This window comes from Coregonus clupeaformis, chromosome 33 (assembly GCF_020615455.1).
Source record: "Coregonus clupeaformis isolate EN_2021a chromosome 33, ASM2061545v1, whole genome shotgun sequence".
In the NCBI taxonomy this organism is placed as follows: Eukaryota; Metazoa; Chordata; class Actinopteri; order Salmoniformes; family Salmonidae; genus Coregonus; species Coregonus clupeaformis.
Genome location: NC_059224.1, coordinates 18,845,939 through 18,871,104, shown reverse-complemented (window position 1 = coordinate 18,871,104; position 25,166 = coordinate 18,845,939). Strand labels below are relative to the sequence as shown.

The 25,166-nt window shown below is 42.8% G+C and overlaps 1 protein-coding gene across 1 annotated transcript in view; it reads left to right on the top strand.

Moving 5' to 3' along the window:
* The window catches only part of LOC121548745 (otoferlin), a 105,188-nt gene that overhangs the window by 35,240 nt on the left and 44,782 nt on the right, over window positions 1-25,166 (top strand). Inside the window, exons 4-6 of the mRNA XM_041860287.2 lie at window positions 679-778; window positions 2,167-2,369; window positions 24,912-24,982. Coding sequence (XP_041716221.2) covers window positions 679-778; window positions 2,167-2,369; window positions 24,912-24,982 — 374 coding nt within the window. The remainder of the gene's footprint in view (window positions 1-678; window positions 779-2,166; window positions 2,370-24,911; window positions 24,983-25,166) is intronic.

The window sequence follows — 25,166 nt, the reverse complement described above, 5'->3', positions numbered from 1 at the left end:
TTTAATAGTAGCCGATTACTCATAGCCTGTTCGTCTTTACTGGTTAGTTGCTGTAGCGGGTTGCGACAATGACACACTATCCCTGCCTCTCAGAGTCAATCTCCATCACTCTGCCCACACACGCACGCGCGCACGCATGCACACACACAAACACACACACACTCACACACACACACACTCATAAACACAGCCACTCGCCTACACACCACACAGGCAGAGGGAGAAGAGACAGGAGCCAGAGAGATGAACGACTGAAATAGCCAGAAAGACTTATGGTGGATGGTAGAGACTGTATGGGATTATGAGATAGTCAACAAGAAGGTGGAGAGAGAGATAAAGTAGTGGGGAGGAAGACGGTGCAAGCTGTGTGAGGACAACACCATCACACTGATTCAATGTAACCCACCAAAACCCACTGTTAAAGAGACTAAAGAGATGAAGGCTCATTATATGTGCAGTGCACTGTCCATTTCTGTCTGTCTTCACCTGTGATCCACTAAGCGTTCTGAGATTCTCTGTGACCCATCAAACAGACAATACCAATGTTTCTAGCCAAGACACAGTCCTACATCATGTCCTGCTGGAGGAGGATCTATAGCTTTGATCCACTAATGGGTTCTAACACACTATCCCACTATAGTTTGGTTGTTCATGGTTCTTGTGATTTTGTTGTTCCAGAGTCATCGGAACCTTCAGGATGGTTCTACAGAAGGTGGCGGAGGAGGGGCAGCTGGAAGTGACAGACACACTCATCGATGACAACAACACTGCCATACGGGTAAGCCCCAGCACTGGTCCCATCAGTCTGCAGGTCTTCATCCATAAGAGTGGGAGTCCTCCATACTGATCTATGAACAGCACACAGACGCACAGATGCACAGACACACAGACAAACAGATATATATTTCATGGATCTCAAATGAGTACTGATCCAATAGCCATATATTCAGAGAACAGTATCTAAGGGAATGAAAAAGAGAGTAAGATAGAGGGAGCGAGGGATGGAGAGATCAAGGGAGATATAGAAAGGGGGATAGAGAAACGACTAGAAATAGTGTGAGAGCTCATCTGTATAAATCACCCCAGGGCTTAGGAGAATGGTGTTAGTGGAGTTGTGAATGCTGACTCTCTGTTATTGAGATAATATCACACACAGTAGCCAGAATGACCTGGGGGGTACTCACACTCATTATACCTGATGAAGACACATTGGCTGTCCAAATGTTAAATTATTGCATCTGAGCTCCTAGAGTGTGCGGCTCTCCTTTCTTTTTTCAAGGGTACCCACACACACACACACACACACACACACACCCACACACACACACACACACACACACACACACACACACACACACACACACACACACACACACACACACACACACACACACACACACACACACACACACACACACACACACACACACACACACACACACACCCTCTGCACCCCTCTCTGTCCCTGATGAGGGAGAGAAGAGGAAGACAGCCGACAGAGTTCTAACTGAACAGAAAGTGTTTTTATCGCCTCCTGCTGAAAGATACCGGGTTACCATGGTAATGCCTTTAACTTTATTGTCTCTGCAGTGATTTACTGGCTCCCGGGTGGTCACAGGGCAGCGAGAGAGAGAGTTGGGAGGAGAAGGAGAGAGAGTGAGAGAGTGGAGAGAGAGAGAGAGAGAGAGAGAGAGAGAGAGAGAGAGGGAGAGAGAGAGAGGTGGAAAGGGGAACATTCTTTGTATATTTTCCTCCTCATCAGTCTTTGTCAGTGAAATAAATCGCTTGGTTTGTAGTAAAGATCAGTTCAGTGTCCAGTGAGGTCTAGAAGTGCCTCTACTGCTTCCTTTTCAGACCAAACTAAGTGCATACTGACACACAAAATATAGATTTGAGCCACAAGTGACCACAACTCTCTGTCAACCAATTTGTCAACCAATATTGAGCTTTTACAGCAAAGGCAGTGGCTGTCAACCGAAACTCCAATGCCACACTTCCTTGTCCTGTATTCAGTTGATGAGAAAGCCGGAAGCAATTTGAGTATTGCTTATGAACGCCTTATCAATGCTCTATGAAGGCTTTATAAGCTGTTGTTCATTTGCTGTAAGAACATAGTGTGTTTCTAGTTTGTTTTGACTAATTCATTGGTTGACTATTCCATTCCAGACTAGTGTTACCATAGACATCAAGTACACGACCATGGATGGGACGGTGGGGGTGTGGAGCGACGGGGAATTCCTGGACGTTCCGGGCGACCCAGAGGGAACGTTCCAGTTTGAGACAGACAGCCTGCTTTCCGGACACAGCCATGGATCAGGATCCGGAGTGTCTCCTGGACGATCCATCCACGGAATTCCCACTTTCAGGAAGTGAGTCGACAACTCCATTAGTATAGCTGAAACATAATCAGCATCATTATAAACTTGCATGCAGCAATGCCATAGCTAGAACCATATCTTCATCATCTGTAGACCATTAGACTCGTACCCGTATACGGGTTGAAAATGGAAGATTTGGACGCTGATAAGAGCCAAAATTTTAATGCAGTGGCTGTACAGTAACATGCTATACATGATGTCAGAGCTCAGGCTCTGCGCTTCACAGCTCTGTATGGGTTTTGACTGACAGCCGTTCTGAACTTGATCACCGCACGCGACAAGAAGTTGCCCCCATACCCTCCTGCTAATTTTGAAAGATTAGACGTTGAGGAATATAATACATACTGCTTTGATGTCATACAAGAAAGCCAAACACCCGTGAGTCCAAATGTGCACTTCACATTTCCATATCATAAAACCCATGTCATATACAGTGTTAACATTTATGATCACTATGTTTGATGTACAGTTACAATATCACATGGCGTTATACCCTGGGTTTTCCTGAACAGAATGAGCCTATGCTTGTCTATTGTGAAGAAAATTAGCTGTGGGGCATTCAAATGAATACACGCATAACTGTGAAAGACTAACACTGTAAGATTGTAGTTTATCATTTAGCTAGTCATGTTGGCAATAGAACAAGCTTTTAAATTATGCCCATCTCACCCAGATTGTGATTTATAATGGGCCGTTTTTCTATTGCGTACACCAACAGTAATTGTGTAAAGGGGGGATGCAGGGTTGTGTATCAAACAAAACAACTACAAGTGTGCTTGCTCTAGTTCCTCAACGGCACAGCTAGGAGAGCTAAAAAAAAAAAAAAGAAGCACCTTATAGTTGAAGACTCTTCTTTGAGTCATAAAAGTGCGTTGAAATTACTTAGGAACTGTGCACTCTTTGGAGAGGTGTGTAGCCACTTGGAAACAGCACATAGTCTCACTCAAACCCTTGTCATTTTGCAGCTACCCCATATTTTCCAAGAATATTCTTATAATGTTATTGAATGTATCCAGAGTATTTTCAGATTTCGTTATCAACAAATGCGGTGAAAAGTACAGTAAATGTCAAATGCACATAAAATCAACAATGTTCCCTTTTAATTGCTACCATGGTTATGCATATGCATTCCATATTTCTTCTGTAAAAACATTTCAATTTAGCCCTATCCATACAGGCCAATTCCAAACAAGGTTTAACAACAACAACAACAACAATAACAACAACATCAAAGCGAATAAATCATTATTGTCAGCAAAGTCATTAAATATGCCATTATGCTCAAAATACACCAACACCATAATTAGAACAATCCTCATCATCATTATCATCCTCATTAATAACAACAAAAGTGAAGACATGATAATCATCATCATCATCATCATCATCATCATCTTCACACCATGCATTTAAACAGACCTAGAAACTCCTCTAGCTGGCACCATACTCTGCCAGTCAGTACGGAGTGAATGTGTTACAGCAGTATGTTTCAGCCTCCAGGCAGTGCTTTCTGCTGATGACTATTAGCCTGCTTTCTCAGTGAGTACATTTACATGCACACTAATAATTAAACATTATGGCAGTAGGCCGAGTTTGGAAATAGTCATGTAAACACCTCACTCTGCTCATGTTAATCGACGCAAGGTCAAAATCAAATTAAGCATACACCTGATTTTCTAAACAATCTTTTGAATTATGTAAGGGATAATCAACGAAGGGCTATGCGTTCTATGGAAAATAATGAACAATGTGGAAGGTGGAACTATAACCTTCCACAGAGTTGCATTATTTTCCATAGAACGCATAGCCCTTCGTTGATTATCCCTTTTATACCATGGCTATAATTTAACATATTTGCCGCTAGAAGTGTGTTCAACATCCACGGAAGTAGCTAACAAGTTTACAAGACAGCTACAGTAGTTGCATTGGCAACCAAATAAACAGACTTGCTAGTTTGGCTAACCAAACCATTAGTCATACCTTGCTATTATGAAAATCGAATTCTACAATGACAATAATGTTTTCAATTAAACTTTTTCTTTCAAAAGCAGCTCAAACATAGAACATGAATTGAACATTGATCATGGCAGTAGGCCGAGTATGGAAATAGTCATGTAAACACTTTACTCTGCTTATCTTAATCGGCGTAAGGTCAAAATCGAAGTAAGCTTACGCCGATTAATACACCCGGTTTTCTGAGCAGTCTTTCAAATTATTAGGACTTACACTACCGTTCAAAAGTTTGGGGTCACTTAGAAATGTCCTTTTGTTCCATGAAAACATACATGAAATCAGTTTGAATAGGAAATATAGCAAAATGCATAGGAAATGTAATCATTGACAAGGTTAGAAATAATGATTTTTAATAGAAATAATAATTGTGTCCTTCAAACTTTGCTTTCGTCAAAGAATCCTCCATTTGCAGCAATTACAGCCTTGCAGATCTTTGGCATTCTAGATGTCAATTTGTTGAGATAATCTGAAGAGATTTCACCCCATGCTTCCTGAAGCACCTCCCACAAGTTGGATTTGCTTGATGGGCACTTCTTACGTACCATACGGTCAAGCTACTCCCACAACAGCTCAATAGGGTTAAGATCCGGTGACTGTGCTGGCCACTCCATTATAGACAGAATACCAGCTGACTGCTTCTTCCCTAAATAGTTATTGCATAGTTTGGAGCTGTGCTTTGGGTCATTGTCCTGTGGTAGGAGGAAATTGGCTCCAATCAAGTGCCATCCACAGGGTATGGCATGGCGTTGCAAAATGGAGTGATAGCCTTCCTTCTTCAAGATCCCTTTTACCCTGTACAAATCTCCCACTTTACCACCACCAAAGCACCCCCGGACTATCACATTGCCTCCACCATTCTTGACAGATGGCATCAAGCACTCCTCCAGCATCTTTTCATTTGGTCTGCGTCTCACAAATGTTCTTCTTTGTGATCCAAACACCTCAAACTTCGATTATTCTGTCCATAACGCTTTTTTCCAATCTTCCTCTGTCCAGTGTCTGTGTTATTTTGCCCATCTTAATCTTTTCTTTTTATTGGCCAGTCTGAGATATGGCTTTTTCTTTGCAACTCTGCCTAGAAGGTCAGCATCCCGGAGTCGCCTCTTCACTGTTGACGTTGAGACTGGTGTTTTGCGGGTACTATTTAATGAAGCTGCCAGTTGAGGACCTGTGAGGCGTCTGTTTCTCAAACTAGACACTCTAATGTATTTGTCCTCTTGCTCAGTTGTGCACCGGGGCCTCCCACTCCTCTTTATATTCTGATTAGAGCCAGTTTGCGCTGTTCTGTGAAGGGAGTAGTAGACAGCGTTGTATGAGATCTTCAGTTTCTTGGCAATTTATTGCATGGAATAGCCTTCATTTCAGAAGAAAGTTATTTGTTTCTGGCCATTTTGATCCTGTAATCAAACCCACAATTGCTGATGCTCCAGATACTCAACTAGTCTCAGGAAGGCCAGTTTTATTGCTTCTTTAATCAGCACAACAGTTTTCAGCTGTGCTAACATAATTGCAAAAGGGTTTCAAATGATCAATTAGCCTTTTAAAATGACAAAACTTGGATTAGCAAACACAACGTGCCATTGGAACACAGGACTGATGGTTGCTGATAATGGGCCTCTGTACACCTATGTAGATATTCCATTAAAAATCAGCCGTTTTCAGCTACAATAGCCATTTACAACATTAACATTTCTGTTCAAATATTTTTTTATTGAACACACACAAGAATGGTGTATAGGTATGAAAGACATGTGTACAGTTCTTATCTAAACATAAGAGAACAGACATGAACAACAAGACCCAGAGTTCTGGACACAAAACAACTATTACAAAACACGACATACAGAACAGGGACAGGTAGAAAGAAAAAGGGTAGATGTAACCCCCCCACTTATACCCCCCTTTATCCCCCCTATTCCACCCTATTCCCCTCCCGACTGCTCGAGTGTCGGGGCCAGCACACGCTGCCCAAAGGTAGATTACAATATGACAATTGAGAGTGCGTTAAAAAGTACAAATTCACAGCGCCGACTGGTCCAGGTAAGAGAGGAAAGGCTGCCAGATTTGATCAAATGTTGATAATTTATTGTTCAGAATATATCTAATTCTTTCTAAGTGTACAGTTTTTGCCACTTCGCTGAGCCATAATTTGGTAGAGGGCGCTTCCCTCCTTTTCCAAAACAACAAGATTATTTTTTTGCCGAAATGAGACTGTAAGAGATTAGTTGTTTTTGGGAGTTGGTTAATCCGTTTAGGGAATCGGACACTCCCAGGATTATCAGAAGCGGGTCTGGGTCTATTGAAGTCTCCAGAACTTCAGAGAGGACCCCAAATATTCCACACCAATAACCATACAGACTAGAGCATAGGGCAAAGCAGTGGAGTAGTGTACCCTGCTCAGCCTGACATTTATCACACATAGGGGATGTATCAGGAAATATCCTGTGCAGTTTAGTTTTGGAATAGTGTAATCTGTGTAATACCTTAAATTGTATGAGACGATGTCTGGAGTTAATGGAGCAGGTGTGGATATACTCCAAGCTATCCTCCCAGTCTGCCACCGAAATATCAGTCCCTAGTTCTTCCTCCCATTTTGCCTTAATGGCATCTGTAGAGGGTGCGCTAACAGATTGAAAAGCGTCATATAGACGAGATATCAGTTTGTCTGAGGTGGGGCATATTTTTATGCATCCGTCAAACATGGAAGGTTTAGCATTCTCAAATGTTGGGAGGTGTTTTCTAACATAGTCTCTAATTTGTAGGTATCTGAAAAAGTTACTTCTGGGAAGGTTATAAGTTTCCCTCAGCGCTTCAAAGGAAGCAAAGGTCCCTCCTATATATAAATCCCCTATGGTACTTATCCCCAACTCTCCCCATCGCTCAAAGGAGTTATCAAGGTTAGAGGGGGCAAAGGAGGGATTCCTGGCAACAGGGAGCATGAATGATATTGGTCTAAGCTCAAAGTGGACTTTAATTTGCTTCCAGATTCGGACTGTGCTATGTATAATAGGATTGTTATGGTAAAGTGACATCTCCAGATTAACAGGTGACAAAATCACAGCACCAATAGAGAAGGGGTGACACTCCTCCCGCTCCATGCTAAGCCAGCTGGATGGCGGGGTTGCGTCATCCAGCAAAAAACGTAACAGCGGAGGTTAGCGGCCCAATAGTAAAATATAAAATTTGGGAGAGACAATCCTCCTTCCATCTTGGATTTACATAGGTGTTTTTTTACCTATCCTGTGTGTTTTATAATCCCAGATGAAAGGATTGATAATAGAGTCCAGTTGTTTATGAAATGATTTAGGTATGAATACTGGGATGTTCTGGTATAGGTAGAGCAGTTGTGGGAGGAAGACCATTTTAATGGCATTAATTCTTCCGAGCAGAGAAATTGGGAGAGTTCTCCAAAACTGTATGTTTGCCTTGAGATTTTGCATCAGAGAAGGGAAATTCTCTTTAAATAGTAAGGAGTATTGTTTGGTAACTACAATTCCAAGGTAGATACATTTTTCGGAAGATAACTTAACTGGAAGATGTTCTAGCCAGGAGGTGTTTTGCAACCGTATGGGCATTAATTCACTCTTGTTCCAATTTATTCTGTATCCCGAGAAGGTACCAAACAAATTAATCACCTCAAGAATAGCTGGAATACTAGCTTGGGGTTCTGTTACATAGAGGAGAATATCATCTGCGTATAGGGAAATCTTATTTAGAGTATCTTTAGTATTATAGCCTTGTATTGCTGAATGAGATCTGATCGCTTGAGCGAACAACATTAACATTTCTAAGTGACCCCAAACTTTTGAACGGTAGTGTATATCATGGCATTGTTGAATACTCATTTCTGATTGGCTTTTGAAGGGAATTCTAGAGCATGCATTATTTCCCTATAATGCACCATATATCAGCACGGCAGAATTCAATTTCTAGCGGCAAATATGTTAAATTATAGCCATGGTATAAAAGGAATAATCAACGAAGGGCTATGCGTTCTCTGGAAAATAATGCAACTCCATGGAAGGTTATAGAACACACCTTCCACGTCATTCATTATTTTCCGTAGAACGCATAGCCCTTCGTTGATTATCCCTTACATGTAAACAGTTCCAGTGGTGTGTTTGATCTGTGCATGTGCAATGTGTATGGCAAGCCTCCCTCTTATGCGCGAGGGAAGTGAGTTCGGAAGAACTGAAAGTATGCGTCTTAGAAATGGTTTTCACATACAAACTTTGTATGTCCGAACTCAGAATCAAATAGCCTTTGCAAAAATAACATGGTCACTGTGGTAGAACGTTTACTTTGATTAGCGATTATCTGCAATTATCAAACGTCTCATCAGGTAGCCTGATTTGAGATGAGTGTGTCCATGGAAACAGGATTATTAGGTAAATCGTTTTTCTTTTAAAGCATGATTTTTTTTTTTACTAACTATTATATTAATCTGATTATCCACAATAATCGTATTCTTGTAACCGTACTCAATGTGGTGTGTTATTGTGCTTTCTGATGAATAATGTGTGGGCTAATAAGGTGTAGGTGGTATTGATTTCCTATTGGCTGGTTTGCCTGGCTAGGTCCCCTAATCCATTATCATAACACATGTTAAGTGTTTGTGTGTGTGTGTGTGTGTGTGTGTGTGTGTGTGTGTGTGTGTGTGTGTTTGTGTTTGTGTTTGTGCGTGTATATGTGGAACCATACATCAGCCACTTATTTGGATGTATTTGAGTGAGTCTCTCACCATGAGAACCTCCATTCTCCTGAGGGGGGACAATGATGACCTCATGGAACCACTCTGATGATGTCAATGGGCATTGATGCCATTGTAATAACCTGTCTGGGTTGGTGCTCCTTACAGGGAGGAGAAGGAGGAGGAGGACAAAAACAGTGTGAACTCAAGGTACCACATGCTGTTTGGGTTGCAGTGTCTCTCCTCTTTGGGTTGCAGCAGTGCCGTCTTGCATGGTTTAGCATTTACAGCATTATTACATCATAAACATCATTTATTATCATCTCTTATTCTATGTGTGATGATATTTCACCATGATGAAACAGGAAGTCATTCCATACCGGCCCTTCATTCTAAATCAATGTCACACCAGAAGGGTCTTTATATTTAATGTAGAATAATTACAATCACAGAGCTTATTATGTTTTATGATTATGTAATGGCTAAGGGCTGGATGTCGACGGTAAGAGGTAGTGGAATCTGGTGTGTGTGATATTCATTAAGATGGCTTTATTGCTAGGCTAACATATGGAACTGTTTTAAGATGGTCATACCATGGATCAGTTAGCTATTTGAAACGCATTGAATAACACATTCATAAATGGCAAAACAGACAGTTGTTACAGGAGGGGGTTGCAGTTCCGGAGCGACCCACTAGGTGTCATCCTCCGACAACCTTAGGCACCTCCTCACTCACAGTCTGGACTAATCATGATCCTATTGGTGTCACCTGTGTCTACCTGTTCACCTGTGTATTTATGCCCTCACTTCCCTGTGTTCCCTTGCTCAGTTTTCTCTGCTAGTTTCACTATGCCATGCAGTACTAATCAGTGTCTGATCGCGGGACGTATGGACAGGTACGTGAGAAGTGTTCTCCCTGTTTATTTATTATTTCAGTCAAAGTTAGTATTTTGTATTTTGGCTGTCAGCCTGTTTTTTGGGGTCTTATTTGCTCCGCCTTTCTTTTTCGTTTATAGTCCGTTATTTTGTATCCTGGCTTCGGGACCACCAGTAAAGATCCTTGTTTCACCATCCTTGCTTACTGCCTACTATCTATCCTGCAACGCACCTGGGTCACACCTCACACCCACACTTACAGACAGTGAAAAAATGAATCATAAGGAATAAGGTTTTGAAGTGTCTGTAGGAGAAAGCTCAAGAAATACCTTCAGTCAATAGACTCTTAATTAAAATTGTTTTATTGCTAGTGGAATCTGGTGTGTGGGAGATTCATTAAGATGGTTTTATTGCCTACCATACAATAGATCAGGGGAGAAGCAGAAGGCTAAGATACATAATCCTAACCTTATTGAGCAGTCAGATAGGTTTGGGTCAGAGTTAATGAGAGTTGGAGCCTTGTACAGTACAGGCACATATCAAACAGAAGATCAAGACTGGGTAGTTTAGCCATCTATGGTGCAACTTAGACGACCCTGTCTGTAATGCTAGCATTACATGTGGTTTAAAGGTCATCCCACATTCCAACATCGGTACAGTTTAGGAAGGAGGACTTCTGTTCTTCTGAAATATTTGGCATAGACAAAGGACAAGAGAGAGATGGAGTTGTGTGTGTGTGTGTGTGCGGTCTTCAGGTCTGAGCTGCCATGATAAAGTGATAGATGAGAAAGAGGAGAAAGGGGTTTTACACACACACACACACACACACACCAGTTTACATTGACATTTTAGTAATTTAGCAGACACTCTTATCCAGAGCAACTTACAGTTAGTGCATTCATCTTAAGATAGCTAGGTGGGACAACCACATATCTCAGTCATAGTAAGTACATTTTTCCTCAATAAAGCAGCTACCAGCAAAATCAGTTTGGGGGTGCTGTGTGATTATTTAAGATACTCTTTGTAGGGTTTCAGATGTTTTCGGAAGATGGGCAGGGACTCTGCTCTCCGAGCTTCAGGAGGAAGCTGATTCCACCATTGGGCTGCCAGGACAGAATAGAGCTTGGACTGGGCTGAGTGGGAGGTGCCCTCCAGTAAGGGTGGGAGGACCAAGAGAGAACGGCGTGCTCGGGTTAGGGTGTAGGGAGGGGCATCTCCTCTTGCTGCTCCATAGGCAAGTACCATGGTCTTGTAGTGGATGCGAGCTTCAACTGGAAGCCAGAGGAGTGTGCGGAGGAGCGGGGTGACATGGGAGAACTTGGGAAGGTTGAACACCAGGCAGGCTGCAGCGTTCTGGATCAGTTGCAGGGGTTTGATGGCACAAGCGGGAGCCCAGCCAACAGCGAGTTGCAGTAGTCCAGACAGGAGATGACAAGTGCCTGGATTATGACCTGTGCCACTTCCTGTGTTAGGTAGGGTCATACTCTAGGATGTTGTAGAGCATAAACCTGCAGGAGTGATTCACTGCTTAAATGTTTGCAGAGAATGACAGGGTGTTGTCCAGGGTCACATGAAGGTTCTTTGCACTCTGGGAGGGGGACACCGTGGAGTTGTCAACCGTGATGGAGAGGTCTTGGAGAGGGTAGGCCTTTCCCGGGAGGAAGAACAGCTCCGTCTTGTCAAGGTTGAGCTTGAGGTGGTGGGCCGACATCCAAGCTGAGATATCTGCCAGGCACGCAGAGATGCATGTTGCCACCTGGGTGTCAGAAGGGGGGAAGGAGAAAAGTAGTTGAGTGTCATCTGCATAGCAAGGAAATGAGAGACCATGTGAGGATATGATAATGCAGAGTGACTTAGTGTATAGAGAGATGAGTAGAGGGCTTAGAACTGAGCCCTGGAGGACACCAGTAGTGAGAGTACGTGGTGCAGACACAGATCCTCTCCATGTCACCTGGTAGGAGCAGCCTGCCAGGTAGGATGCAATCCAAGAGTGTGCAGAGCCTGAGACGCCCAGCCCTGAGAGTGGAGAGGAGGATCTGATGGTTCATGGTGTCAGAGGAGAAGGAGTTAGCTTTGGCAGTGCAGAGCGCCTCCGTGACATTTGCAGAGAAGAGCAGTCTCTGTTGAGTGACCTGTCTTGAAGCCTGACTGGTTAGGGTCAAGAATATTCTTCTGAGAGAGATAGCAAGAGAGTTGGTCAGAGACGGCACGCTCAAGTGTTTTGGAAAGAAGGGACACGGTCTGTAGTTTTTCACATCAGAGGAGTCAAGTTTTGGCTTCTTGAGGAGGGGAGCGAACTCGGGCATTTTGAAGTCAGAGGGGACGCAGCCAGTGCATACATTTGCGTACTGGTTCCCCATGGGAATCAAACCCACATCCCTGGCATTGCAAGCGCCATGCTCTACCAACTGAAACACACAGGACCCCAGTTACTATGTCATCTCTACCCGGCTGTAGCCAGCTTGTTTTGCAGGGGTTCATATAAATCACCTCCCATTTGTCTTGTTGCATGCTGCCAATAAACACATCCAATGTGGAACACACACCCAGTTGTGATGAATGGGTTAGTTACCATTTCGAGGAACAGTGTGTTTTTTTTTTAACACTATGGCCACTTCAAGTGTTCGGAGACCTATAATAATATGTTCAGAAATTTCCCTTGAATTTAACTGATGGAAACATTAGTCTTTTCATCCACAATACCACAACACCTGGGCGTTTTGTGTGAGACATAACGGCATTATCCCTTTAGAGGTCACAGTCATGAATTAATCAACACAAGCACACTGACACATATATGTATGTAATTGTATGTAAATTATCTTTATTTGTTTAAGCTATTGAAATATGCATACTCCTCATTTGCACACTTACACAACATTTATTCCCTCGCAAAGCGGAGGAAACCGAGGCAGGGATGAGAATGTTTATTTGTTTAGGCTTTTGTTTATTTCGTTCATTCATTTTGTTAGTTTTGTGTTGGGATGCAACCAAGCTCATTCTGTGCCAGCGTGGGGCCGTTATGCTTTCATGGGCCACCTTTGATCATACCCACAATGCAACAGGTTGGCGGCACATCAAACAGCATTGTGATGGTGTTGTGTTGTGGGGTCTTTTCATCTGTATCAGTGTATCACACGGCAGTACCTACAAATGACAGATCTAGGAAGTATTTGATGTCTTTAACGTAGACTTAAGGGTCTTTATTCATATGAGGTCTATGTGAACTTACAGTAGCACTGGTAGAATGTTCTGGAGTCTTTGATTCCTACTGTAGCAATGCGTTTTTGGTTTGAAGCTGTGGCTTGTTTGAAGTACTTATAGTAGACAAGAGCTTTAGTTGCAGACATCAAATGCTATTGTTGTAGAGGTAACTTTAGATAGCAAGAATCTCTTACAACTCCTCAATGTTCCTTGTTGTGTTTTATGTCACCGTTTTCCCTCGAGGTCTTCTGCAGTGTGTCTGAGTGCAGTGTTTTGTAGTGTCTTGCTGTGGTGTGTTGCCTGTGTGTTATGTGCCACTGTGTTCCTCCCACACGTTTACTGACTGAATGTGCCGCAGCGTTTAGTGACCCTCTCTGACTTCCTGACTTCTATCTCCAAAAAGTAGGCGCGCACACATGCACACACACATGGAATGCTGTTTCTCTTTCATGATTTCAGCAGCATACCACTCTGCATCCCACTGCTGGCTTGCCTCAGAAGCTAAGCAGGGTTGTTCCTGGTCAGTCCCTGGATGGCACTTACCATAAGAGTAGGGGTATTAACCCCAGTGTCCTGGGGTTAATATCCCTATAATGGCGCCAGAGGGGATGGCTGCCATTTTACGGGCTCTTAACTATTTGTGCTATTTTGTATGTTTTTTCACATTGTTTGTAACTTATTTTGTACATAATGTTGATGCTACCATCTCTTATGACCGAAAAGAGCTTCTGGATATCAGAACAGCGATTACTCACCTCGAACTGGACAAGGATGTTTTCTTTAATGAGTCTGAAACGAAGGATATAATGCTGCTCCCAGACAAGGCCCAAATCCCCATAATTCGCATGAAAACAATAAGGAAATACAGGGGGCGGAGATCAGGGTGCCTTGTGAGAATTTGTTGGCGAGTGAGTAACTCGCCTCTACCATCTGTTCTATTGGCCAACGAGCAATCACTGGAGAATAAACTGGATGCGCTCCGTTCGAGACTATCCTACCAACGGGACATTAAAAACTGTAATATCCTATGTTTCACCGAGTCGTGGATGAATGACGACACGGATAATATACAGTTGGCTGGGTTTTCCGTGCATCGGCAGGACAGAACAGCTACAGTGGCTTGCAAAAGTATTCACCCCCCTTGGCATTTTTCCTATTTTGTTGCCTTGCAACCTGGAATTAAAATAGATTTTTTCAGGGTTTGTATCGTTTGATTTACACAACATGCCTACCACTTTGAAGATGCAAAATATTTTTTATTGTGAAACAAACAAGAAATAAGACAAAAAAACTGAAAACTTGAGCGTGCATAACTATTCACCCCCCCAAAGTCAATACTTTGTAGAGCTTTTGCAGCAATTACAGTTGCAAGTCTCTTGGGGTATGTCTCTATAAGCTTGGCACATCTAGCCACTAGGATTTTTTCCCATTCTCCAAGGCAAAACTGCTCCAGCTCCTTCAAGTTGGATGGGTTCCACTGGTGTACAGCAATCTATAAGTCATACCACAGATTCTCAATTGGATTGATGTCTGGGCTTTGACTAGGCCATTCCAAGACATTTAAATGTTTCCCCTTAAACCACTCGAGTGTTGCTTTAGGGTCATTGTCCTGCTGGAAGGTGAACCTCCGTCCCAGTCTCAAATCTCTGGAAGACTGATACAGGTTTCCCTCAAGAATTTCCCTGTATTTAGCACCATCCATCATTCCTTCATTTCTGACCAGTTTCCCAGTCCCTGCCGATGAAAAACATCCCCACAGCATGATGCTGCCACCACCATGCTGGATGGTGTTCTCGGGGTGTTGAGAGGTGTTTGGTTTGCGCCAGACATAGCGTTTTCCTTGATGGCCAAAAAGCTCAATTTTAGTCTCATCTGACCAGAGTACCTTCTTCCATATGTTTGGGGAGTCTCCTACATGCCTTTTGGCGAACACCAAACGTGTTTGCTTATTATTTTCTTTAAGCAATGGCTTTTTTTCTGGCCACTCTTCCGTAAAGCCCAGCTCTGTGGAGTGTACGGCTTAAAGTGGTCCTATGGACAGATACTCCAATCTCCGCTGTGGAGCTTTGCAGCGCCTTCAGGGTTATCTTTGGTCTCTTTGTTGCCTCTCTAATTAATGCCCTCCTTGCCTGGTCCATTAGTTTTGGTGGGCGCCATCTCTTGACAGGTTTGCTGTGCTGCCATATTCTTTCCATTTTTTAATAATGGATTTAATGGTGCTCCGTGGGATGTTCAAAGTTTCGGATATTTTTCTATAACCCAACCCTGATCTGTACTTCTCCACAACTTTGTCCCTGACCTGTTTGGAGAGCTCCTTGGTCTTCATGGTGCTGCTTGCTTGGTGGTGCCCCTTGCTTAGTGGTGTTGCAGACTCTGGGGCCTTTCAGAAAAGGTGTATTTATACTGAGATCATGTGACAGATCATGTGACAGATCATGTGACACTTAGATTGCACACAGGTGGACTTTATTTAACTAATTATGTGACTTCTGAAAGTAATTGGTTGCACCAGATCTTATTTAGGGGCTTCATAGCAAAGGGGGTGAATACATATGCACGCACCACTTTTCCGTTATTTATTTTTTATAATTTTTTGAAGCAAGTTATTTTTTTCATTTCACTTCACCAATTTGGACTATTTTGTGTATTTCCATTACATGAAATCCGAATTAAAATTCATTTAAATCCACTGTACGTCCGGTAAGATGAGAGTGGGGGTGTGTCTATTTGTCAATAACAGCTGGTGCGCGATGTCTAATATAAAGGTAATCTCTATATACCACCACAAACCGACGCTAGCACGAAGACCGCACTCAACGAGCTGTATAAGGCCATAAGCAAACAAGAAAATGCTCATCCAGAAGCTGAGCTCCTAGTGGCCGGGGATTTTAATGCAGGCAAACTTAAATCCGTTTTACCTCATTTCTACCAGCATGTCACATGTGCACCCAGAGGAAAAAAAACTCAAGACCACCTTTACTCCACACACAGAGATGCGTACAAAGCTCTCCCTCGCCCTCCATTTGGAAAATCTGACCATAATTCTATCCTCCTGATTCCTGCCAGTGACTCCTACCAGTGACTCGCTCAACACGGAAGTGGTCAGATGACGCGGATGCTACACTACAGGACTGTTTTGCTAGCACAAACTGGAATATGTTCTGGGATTCATCCAATGGCATTGAGGAGTACACCAGCTCCGTCACCAGCTTCATCAATAAGTGCATTGACAACGTCGTCCCCACAGTGACCATACGTACAGTACATATCCCAACCAGAAGCCATGGATTACAGGCAACATCCGCACCGAGCTGAAGGTTAGAGCTGCTGCTTTCAAGGAGCGGGACACTAATCCGGATACTTATAAGAAATCCCGCTATGCCCTCAGACATACCATCAAACAGGCAAAGCATCAATACAGGACTAGGATTGAATCGTACTACACCGGCTCTGACGCTCGTCGGATGTGGCAGGGCTTGCAAACTATTACGGACTACAAAGGGAAACCCAGCCGCGAGCTACCCAGTGACGCGAGCCTACCAGTCGGGCTAAATGCCTTTTATGCTCACTGCGAGGCATGCAACACTGAAGCATGAATGAGAGCATCAGCTGTTCCGGATGATTGTGTGATCACGCTCTCCGTAGCCGATGTGAGCAAGACCTTTAAACAGGTCAACATTCACAAGGCCTGAAGGATTACCAGGACGTGTACTCTGAGCATGCGCGGACCAGCTGGCAAGTGTGTTCACTGACATTTTCATCCTCTCCCTGACCGAGTCTGTAATACCAACATGTTTCAAGCAGACCACCATGGTCCCTGTGCCCAAGAAAGCAAAGATAACCTGCCTAAATGACTACCGCCCTGTAGCACTCACGTCGGTAGCCATGAAGTGCTTTGAAAGGCTGGTCATTGCTCACATCAACACCATCATCCCGGAAAACCTAGACCCACTCCAATTCACATACTGCCCCAACAGATCCACAGATGACGCAATCTCAATCGCACTCCACACTGCCCTTTCCCACCTGGACAAAAGGAACACCTATGTGAGAATGCTGTTCATTGACTACAGCTCAGCGTTCAACACCATAGTGCCCACAAAGCTCATCACTAAGCTAAGGACCCTGGGACTAAACACCTCCCTCTGCAACTGGCTCCTGGACTTCCTGATGGGCCGCCTCCAGGTGGTAAGGGTAGGCAACAACACATCTACCACGCTGATCCACAACACGGGGGCCCCTCAGGGGTGCATGTTTAATCCCCTCCTGTACTCCATGTTCCCCCATGACTGCATGGCCAAGCACGACTCCAACACCATTACGTTTGCTGACAACACAACAGTGGTAGGCCTGATCACCGACAACGATGAGACAGCCTATAGGGAGGAGGTCAGAGACCTGGCAGTGTGGTGCCAGGACAACTACCTCTCCCTCAACGTGATCAAGACAAAGGAGATGATCGTGGACTACTGGAAAAGGAGGGCCGAACATGCCCCCATTCACATCGACGGGGCTGTAGTGGAGCGGTTCGAGAGTTTAATGTTCCTTGGTGTCCACATCACCAACAAACACACCAAGACATTTGTGAAGAGGGCGTGAGAAAACCATTTCCCCCTCAGGAGACTGAAAAGATTTGGCATGGGTCCCCAGATCCTCAAAAAGTTATACAGCTGCACCATCGAGAGCATCCTGACCGGTTGCATCACCGCCTGGTATGGCAATTGCTCGGCATCCGACCTACAGAGGGTAGTGCGTACAGCCCAGTACATCACTGGGGCCAAGCTTCCTGCCGTCCAGAACCTATATACTAGGTGGTGTCAGAGGAAGGCCCAAAATATTATCAAAGAGTCAAGTCACTAAAGTCATAGACTGTTCTCTCTGCTATTGCATCTGGCCCACATACTATCATGGCCAGCTAATCATCCCCAGCTTCAAATTGGCTCATTCATCCCCCTTCCTCTCCCCTGTAACTATTCCCCAGGTCGTTGCTGTAAATAAGTTCTCAGTCAACTTACCTGGTAAAATAAGGGTTAAAAAATAAATAATGGTATGTAGGACACAGAGACTAAGAGGATTGTTCTCTGGTGTTAAAGCCTCTTACCGTGTGAAACTAAATAAATACCACAGCAGCCCAGAATACTGCCTTTATTACAAATACACAGAGGAGAAGGAAAGTCTTGCATCATAATTGTATTTAAAATAGAGATTTAGAATAACTTTTCCAGGGATAAATAATAAAGGAACCTTCCTGAGAAAGCAGCGGAGTGGTCGATACGTTTTTAGAACGGAACAAACCGTTCCGGAACACTGAACCACTGCTCTGGTTCTCAGGTTTACCTGATCACTGTCTGACCATCTGATCACGGGACACTCCTGAGAGAACACTGTCTGTGTGTGTGTGTGTGTGTGTGTTTGCGTGTGTGTATGGGAGAGAGACTATTCAGCTCCATTCAGCAGAGCCCGCAGAGCAGAACAGAGCTTTGGGGCGGTACATTATTGATCACCTGCAGCTCAATTCTTTTTTTTTTCCTTTTCTTTTCGTTTCTTTATTTATATTCAATTTCCCCAGTTTGATTTTCTCCTACACTGACCATTATTTTCTGCCTCTCTCTCCTTTTACTTACTCACTCACTCACTCACTCACTCACTCACTCACTCACTCACTCACTCACTCACTCACTCACTCACTCACTCACTCACTCACTCACTCACTCACTCACTCACTCACTCACTCACTCACTCACTCACTCACTCACTCACTCACTCACTCACTCACTCACTCACTCACTCACTCACTCACTCACTCACTCTCTCACTCACTCACTCACTCACTCTCTCACTCTCTCTCTCTCTCTCTCTCTCTCTCTCTCTCTCTCTCTCTCTCTCTCTCTCTCTCTCTCTCTCTCTCTCTCTCTCTCTCTCTCTCTCTGTCACTCTCTCTCTCTCTCTGTCACTCTCCTTCGCTCTTGTATTGAGAATCTAAGAGACATTATTAATTTATTTTCATGCTGATCCAGAGGGTTTGAACCCAATTCCAAGCCAGGTACAACATAAAGACTGTTGGGAATATTCCTGGTTTGCTGATGTATTCACTCATCTATCTCATTGTTTACACTTGTAGTGACTTGATTTATTCATACTTGTATGTCTTATTTATGAACACACATGTACACTACCAGTCAAAAGTTTGGACACACCTACTCATTCAAGGGTTTTTCTTTATTTTTACATTGTAGAATAATAGTGAAGACATCAAAACTATGAAACAACACATATGGAATCATGTAGTAACCAAAGAAGTGTTAAACAAATCAAAATATATTTTAGATTTGAGATTCTTCAAATAGCCACCCTTTGCCTTGATGACAGCTTTGCACACTTGGCATTCTCTCAACCAGCTTCATGAGGTAGTCACCTGAAATGCATTTCAATTAACAGGTGTGCCTGTTAATTGTATTTCTTTCCTTCTTAATGCGTTTGAGCCAATTAGTTATGTTGTGACAAGGTAGGAGGGGTGTACAGAAGATAGCCCTATTTGGTAAAAGACCAAGTCCATGTTATGGCAAGAACAGCTCAAATAAGCAAAGAGAAACGACAGTCCATCATTACTTTAAGACATGAAGGTCAGTCAGTACGGAAAATGTCAAGAACTTTGAAAGTTTCTTCAAGTGCAGTTGCAAAAACCATCAAGCGCTATGATGAAACTGGCTCTCATGAGGACCACCACAGGAATTGAAGACCCAGACTTACCTCTGCTGCAGAGGATAAGTTCATTAGAGTTACCAGCCTCAGAAATTGCAGCCCAAATAAATGCTTCACAGAGGTCAAGTCACATACACATCTCAACATCAACTGTTCAGAGGGGACTGTGTGAATCAGGCCTTCATGGTCGAATTGCTGCAAAGAAACCACTACTAAAATACACTAATAAGGAAAAGAGACCTGCTTGGGCCAAGAAACATGATCAATGGACATTAGACCGGTGGAAATGTGTCCTTTGGTCTGGAGTCCAAATTGGAGATTTTTGGTTCCAACCGCCGTGTCTTTGTGAGACGCGGTGTGGGTGAACGGATGATCTCTGCATGTGTTGTTCCCACCTTAAAGCACGGAGGAGGAGGTGTTATGGTTTGGGGGTGCTTTGCTGGTGACACTGTCTGTGATTTATTTAGAATTCAAGGCACACTTAACCAGCATGGCTACCACAGCATTCTGCAGCGATACGCCATCCCATCTGGTTTGGGCTTAGTGGGACTATCATTTGTTTTTCAACAGGACAATGACCCAACACACCTCCAGGCTGTGTAAGGGCTATTTGACCAAGAAGGAGAGTGATGGAGTGCTGCATCAGATGACCTGGCCTCCACAATCCCCCGACCTCAACCCAATTCAGATGGTTTGGGATGAGTCGAACCGCAGAGTGAAGGAAAAGCAGCCAACAAGTGCTCAGCATATGTGGGAACTCCTTCAAGACTGTTGGAAAAGCCTTCCAGGTGAAGCTGGTTGAGAGAATTCCAAGAGTGTGAAAAGCTGTCATCAAGGCAAAGGGTGGCTATTTGAAGAATCTCAAATCTCAAATATATTTTGATTTGTTTAAAACTTTTTTGGTTACCACATGATTCCATATGTGTTATTTGATGTCTTCACTATTATTCTACAATGTAGAAAATAGTAAAAAATAAAGAAAAACCCTTGAATGAGTAGGTGTGTCAAAACATTTGACTGGTACTGTATGTGTGAAGCACATCAGAGCCTGTGCAGTATGTTAAATATGTTATTTGTGTCTCCTGCAGTGAGGAGCTGAATCCCATCAGGTACATGAACAAACACACACACACACACATACACACACACACACACACACACACACAGATACACACACACACATACATACACACACACATCAAACATTAATTACCACATACTGCACACGGGACTACTGTAGAGCACTACATTATACTGTACGTTCCAGTGAGAAATCCTTTACTCATTGCTGAAACCATATTTCCATCCAGTCAGTATTGCTACAACACTCATTATGTTTTATTGATCCTACAACCACAAGAGTCAGACCCTAACAGTAACACTACTGAGATATTATCAGAGTACAAGTTAGGATGTTCATTCTCTTATTATGTACCTCATGAGTCATGATACAACTACAAGAGCACTCCTATTAATTATTTACCAATACTGAACACAAAATATTGCTTTTTATTAGACCTTGTGACAAATCACACCATAATACTGATCAATATTAACCGACATGGTCGGTAGCAGAGGGTTGGCTACATCAAGATTGATCAGTTATTGATATTGGTTTGATGAGTTTAAGAACACATGCTGCCAGCTAGCTGCAAAGGGCTGTAGCCCAATGCAGCATTGGACTATGATGCTCTCTGTTTGTACTGCTGTGGTGATTATTTGTTTGCTGAGTCTGCTATGGATGTATTATTCCTGGACTATGTGGTGCTGAAGCACTAGTGGGCTAGGGTACCATGCATCACATACCTTAATAGTTGATGGCTTGAATGAGGCTACTCTACAACCTGATTCAAGCATACAGTTTGTGTGATTTGATTGGTTTGATTTGCAGTGTTTTGATTACATATTAATTTATAGTTGTTGATTGTTTGGTTTGTCTTCCCATTTCAGTTCAAAGGGAAAAGAAGGACAAACAAACAGGTACTTTGTTACACAGAGCTTTGACAAGTTCATAAGAACTTCACTTGACTTTTTCACTGCGCATAAAGACTTCATAGCACTCCCTTTAGCACTTGTTTATACATTTTACATTTACATTTTAATCATTTAGCAGACGCTCTTATCCATAGCGACTTACAGTTAGTGAGTGCATACAATTTTTTTATTTTTTTTTATACTGGCCCCCCCGTGGGAATCAAACCCACAACCCTGGCGTTGCCAACGCCATGCTCTACCAACTGAGCTACATCCCTGCCGGCCATTCCCTCCCCTACCCTGGACAACGCTGGGCCAATTGAGCGCCGCCCCATGGGTCTCCCGGTCGCGGCCGGCTACGACAGAGCCTGGATTTATACTTTACAAGACATCATTACCTATCTTATTACAGTGACAAAGTTACCTTTGTTCATTGAGGTGGAATAAATTGGAATTCCATCACCTCATAAAATAAATCAGTTCATTCAACAGTAGCGGTCTAAAAAAAAAAGACAAAGTGAGATCCCAAATACTTCTTCAACCACCACAGTGTCTGTGTGCGTGCGTATGTGCGTGTGTGTCTGCACTCCAGTGTGTACTGTATTAGTGCTCCAATGGATCCTTTGCCATGCTTGGCTACACTCTCGTATCATTTGGTCGTCAGCGCTCCCCCTGTCTGCTCCCTCCTCCCAACCCCACAGTAGCTTCTGCACTACTGTATCTCCTCCAGCCTCAGATTCATCCTCTCACATTCCTCTTCCTCTCCCTCCTCTGCCTCCCTGTGTACCTCTTTACCTACCTGCCTGTGAGCTTGGCTCCTTGTCTATGGAAGGAACTGCTAATATGGAATAGAGTGAATGAGTGATAGGTGAAGCATATTCTGTTGAGCGACAGGGAGAGAGGGTGCTAGTGTTGTCATCCTGAGCTGGGTTTGGACCTGGGGTATCTTCTGTATGGTATGTATGAACCACTTGCTTTTGCTTGATCATTAGTATGAGCTGCTTAAATGTCTGTTCATCTGACTGAGGCTGTGGTCAACACCTGATGATTCCATTCTTGGTTTTGTTTTACAAATATTACAATCTAAATATTTGCATTTTTAGATGGTCAATAATAGACGGCATGATAATAGTACAGTTGCTATGTGAATAGATGTATGGCTTGTAAGTTGAACATACAAAAGCAACACTTCCAAGGCTTTCCATTCACCTCTTAAGGATCGGACCCTTTTTTTCAATTTTCGCCTCAAATGACATACCCAATTCTAACTGCCTGTAGCTCAGGACCTGAAGCTAGGATATGCATATTCTTGATAGCATTTGAAAGGAATCACTTAGAAGTTTGTGGAAATGTGAAATTAATGTAGGAGAATATAACACATTAGATCTGGTAAAAGATAATACATAATCTTTTAAATGCAAGAGAAAGGCCACAATATAATATTGTAGTTTAGGCACAATTTATATTTTGGCCACTAGATGGCAGCAGTGTGTGTGCAGTTTCAGATTGATCCAGTGAAGCACTGCAATACTGGACTATTTTTGTATCAAGTCTGCCCAAATGTGCTGAATTGGTCAATTGATACATTTTCAAGTACATGACTATAGAGAACATACAAAAATGATATGGTAATACAAAATGTAAGTTTACACACTCCCAGGAATGTCATACATGATGGATCATTAGCTTATACACTAACTAGCGGGGTGGGTGTGGCGCCAGAGACAGCAAGGGTTCAAACTGTAGAACCCAGTTCCTACATTTGAATATAAAAATGGATTTTATCAAACAAAATTATGATACATTTTATCTTTGGGACCCTCAGGATGACAAATCAGAGCAAGATTACCGAATGTAAGTACATTATTTACCTTCAGAGGTGAATGTATCAAACCAGTTGCCGTGATACGTTTTTTGTTGTTGTGCACTCTCCTCAAGCAATAGCTACTGTAAATTGGACAGTACAGTTAGATTAACAATCATTTAATCTTTCTGCCCATATAAGACATGTCTATGTCCTGGAAAGTTTGCTGTTACCTACAACAGTCATGCTAATCACATTAGCACACGTTAGCTCAACCGTCCCATATACGGGACACCGATCCCGTAGAGGTTAATCTTTTTTTATTATGTTTTTATTTATTTACGTCTGTTCTGCCTTGAATGTGTTTGACCTTGATTTGAAATGACTAGGAGAGCTGTAGCTAGACCCTGAAGCTTTTTAGATACACCAGCCTTGAGTGAACCATTGCTAAGTCTTTTGTAGTCTAAATAATGTTGCTTCTTTCTGAAGGATTTTCCATTTCCCAAACCTGTCATATTGAATACGGTGTAATATGATATCTATTCTTGAAAGAACACTCCATTTTATCTTCTTAATTTTCTGGTTCTTATCAAAAGAGGGTTCGATACATATCAGTGAATTAATGAAAGGAAAGATGGAAAGCAGAAATGTAACTCTAATCGACTACTTCACTTTAGAACGCTTGAGAAGACAAATAGAAAACCTCCCTTTCATCTTCTATCTGACATGTATCCATATCCGCAGCTAATTGGACGGTCACGCACATCATTTTTAATTATTAAGGCCCCTTGTTTGCCGGTCCGGCAGTGACATCACAGCCTTTGTTGTGGTGGTGATATGTGATCCTCTGTAATAACTGTGTGGTGTTATTGTACACCCCTAGGTTCTATTGTGATAGGGGTCGGGGGGTTTAGAGACTGTCTCCTCAATGTAATGTTCATCTCTGCAAAATGTTTCCATCCTGATGGTGCAATGTGTTATGTTGGTGTAGGGTTTAGTTAGTTACTGTAGGTTTTCATCATGTACGCACATGTTTTTTTGTTGAATGAGGTCCTCCTTAGAAGAATATAAAGGTTAACTAAGAGAGTTAGTAAAGTCCTCAGAATGACAACATAATGAGAACAGTTCATGACATTTGGGAAATTGTCTTTGCCATTAGTCCAAATGTGGGAGGTCTTCCCAGATATTTTACCCGATTTCACTGTGTAGAATTTCAGTAGTTTCTTTATATTTATTCTACTTTCTCCCTCCTCTTCTCTTCCTCCATCAGAGCAGGGAAGGGGGTATTCTCAGCCATGAAGCTCGGCAAGACCAAGAGCTCCAAAGACGACCACAAGAAAGGTAGGTTTTTACTAACCAGCTGCTCATCCAGACCTTGAAAAAGGGTAGGCTTTTACTAATCAGCTTCTTATCCAGACCTTTATAAGAAGGGTAGGCTTTTACTAATCAGCTGCTTATCCAGACCTTTATAAGAAGGGTAGGCTTTTACTAACCAGCTACTCATCCAGACCTTGATAAGCTGAAT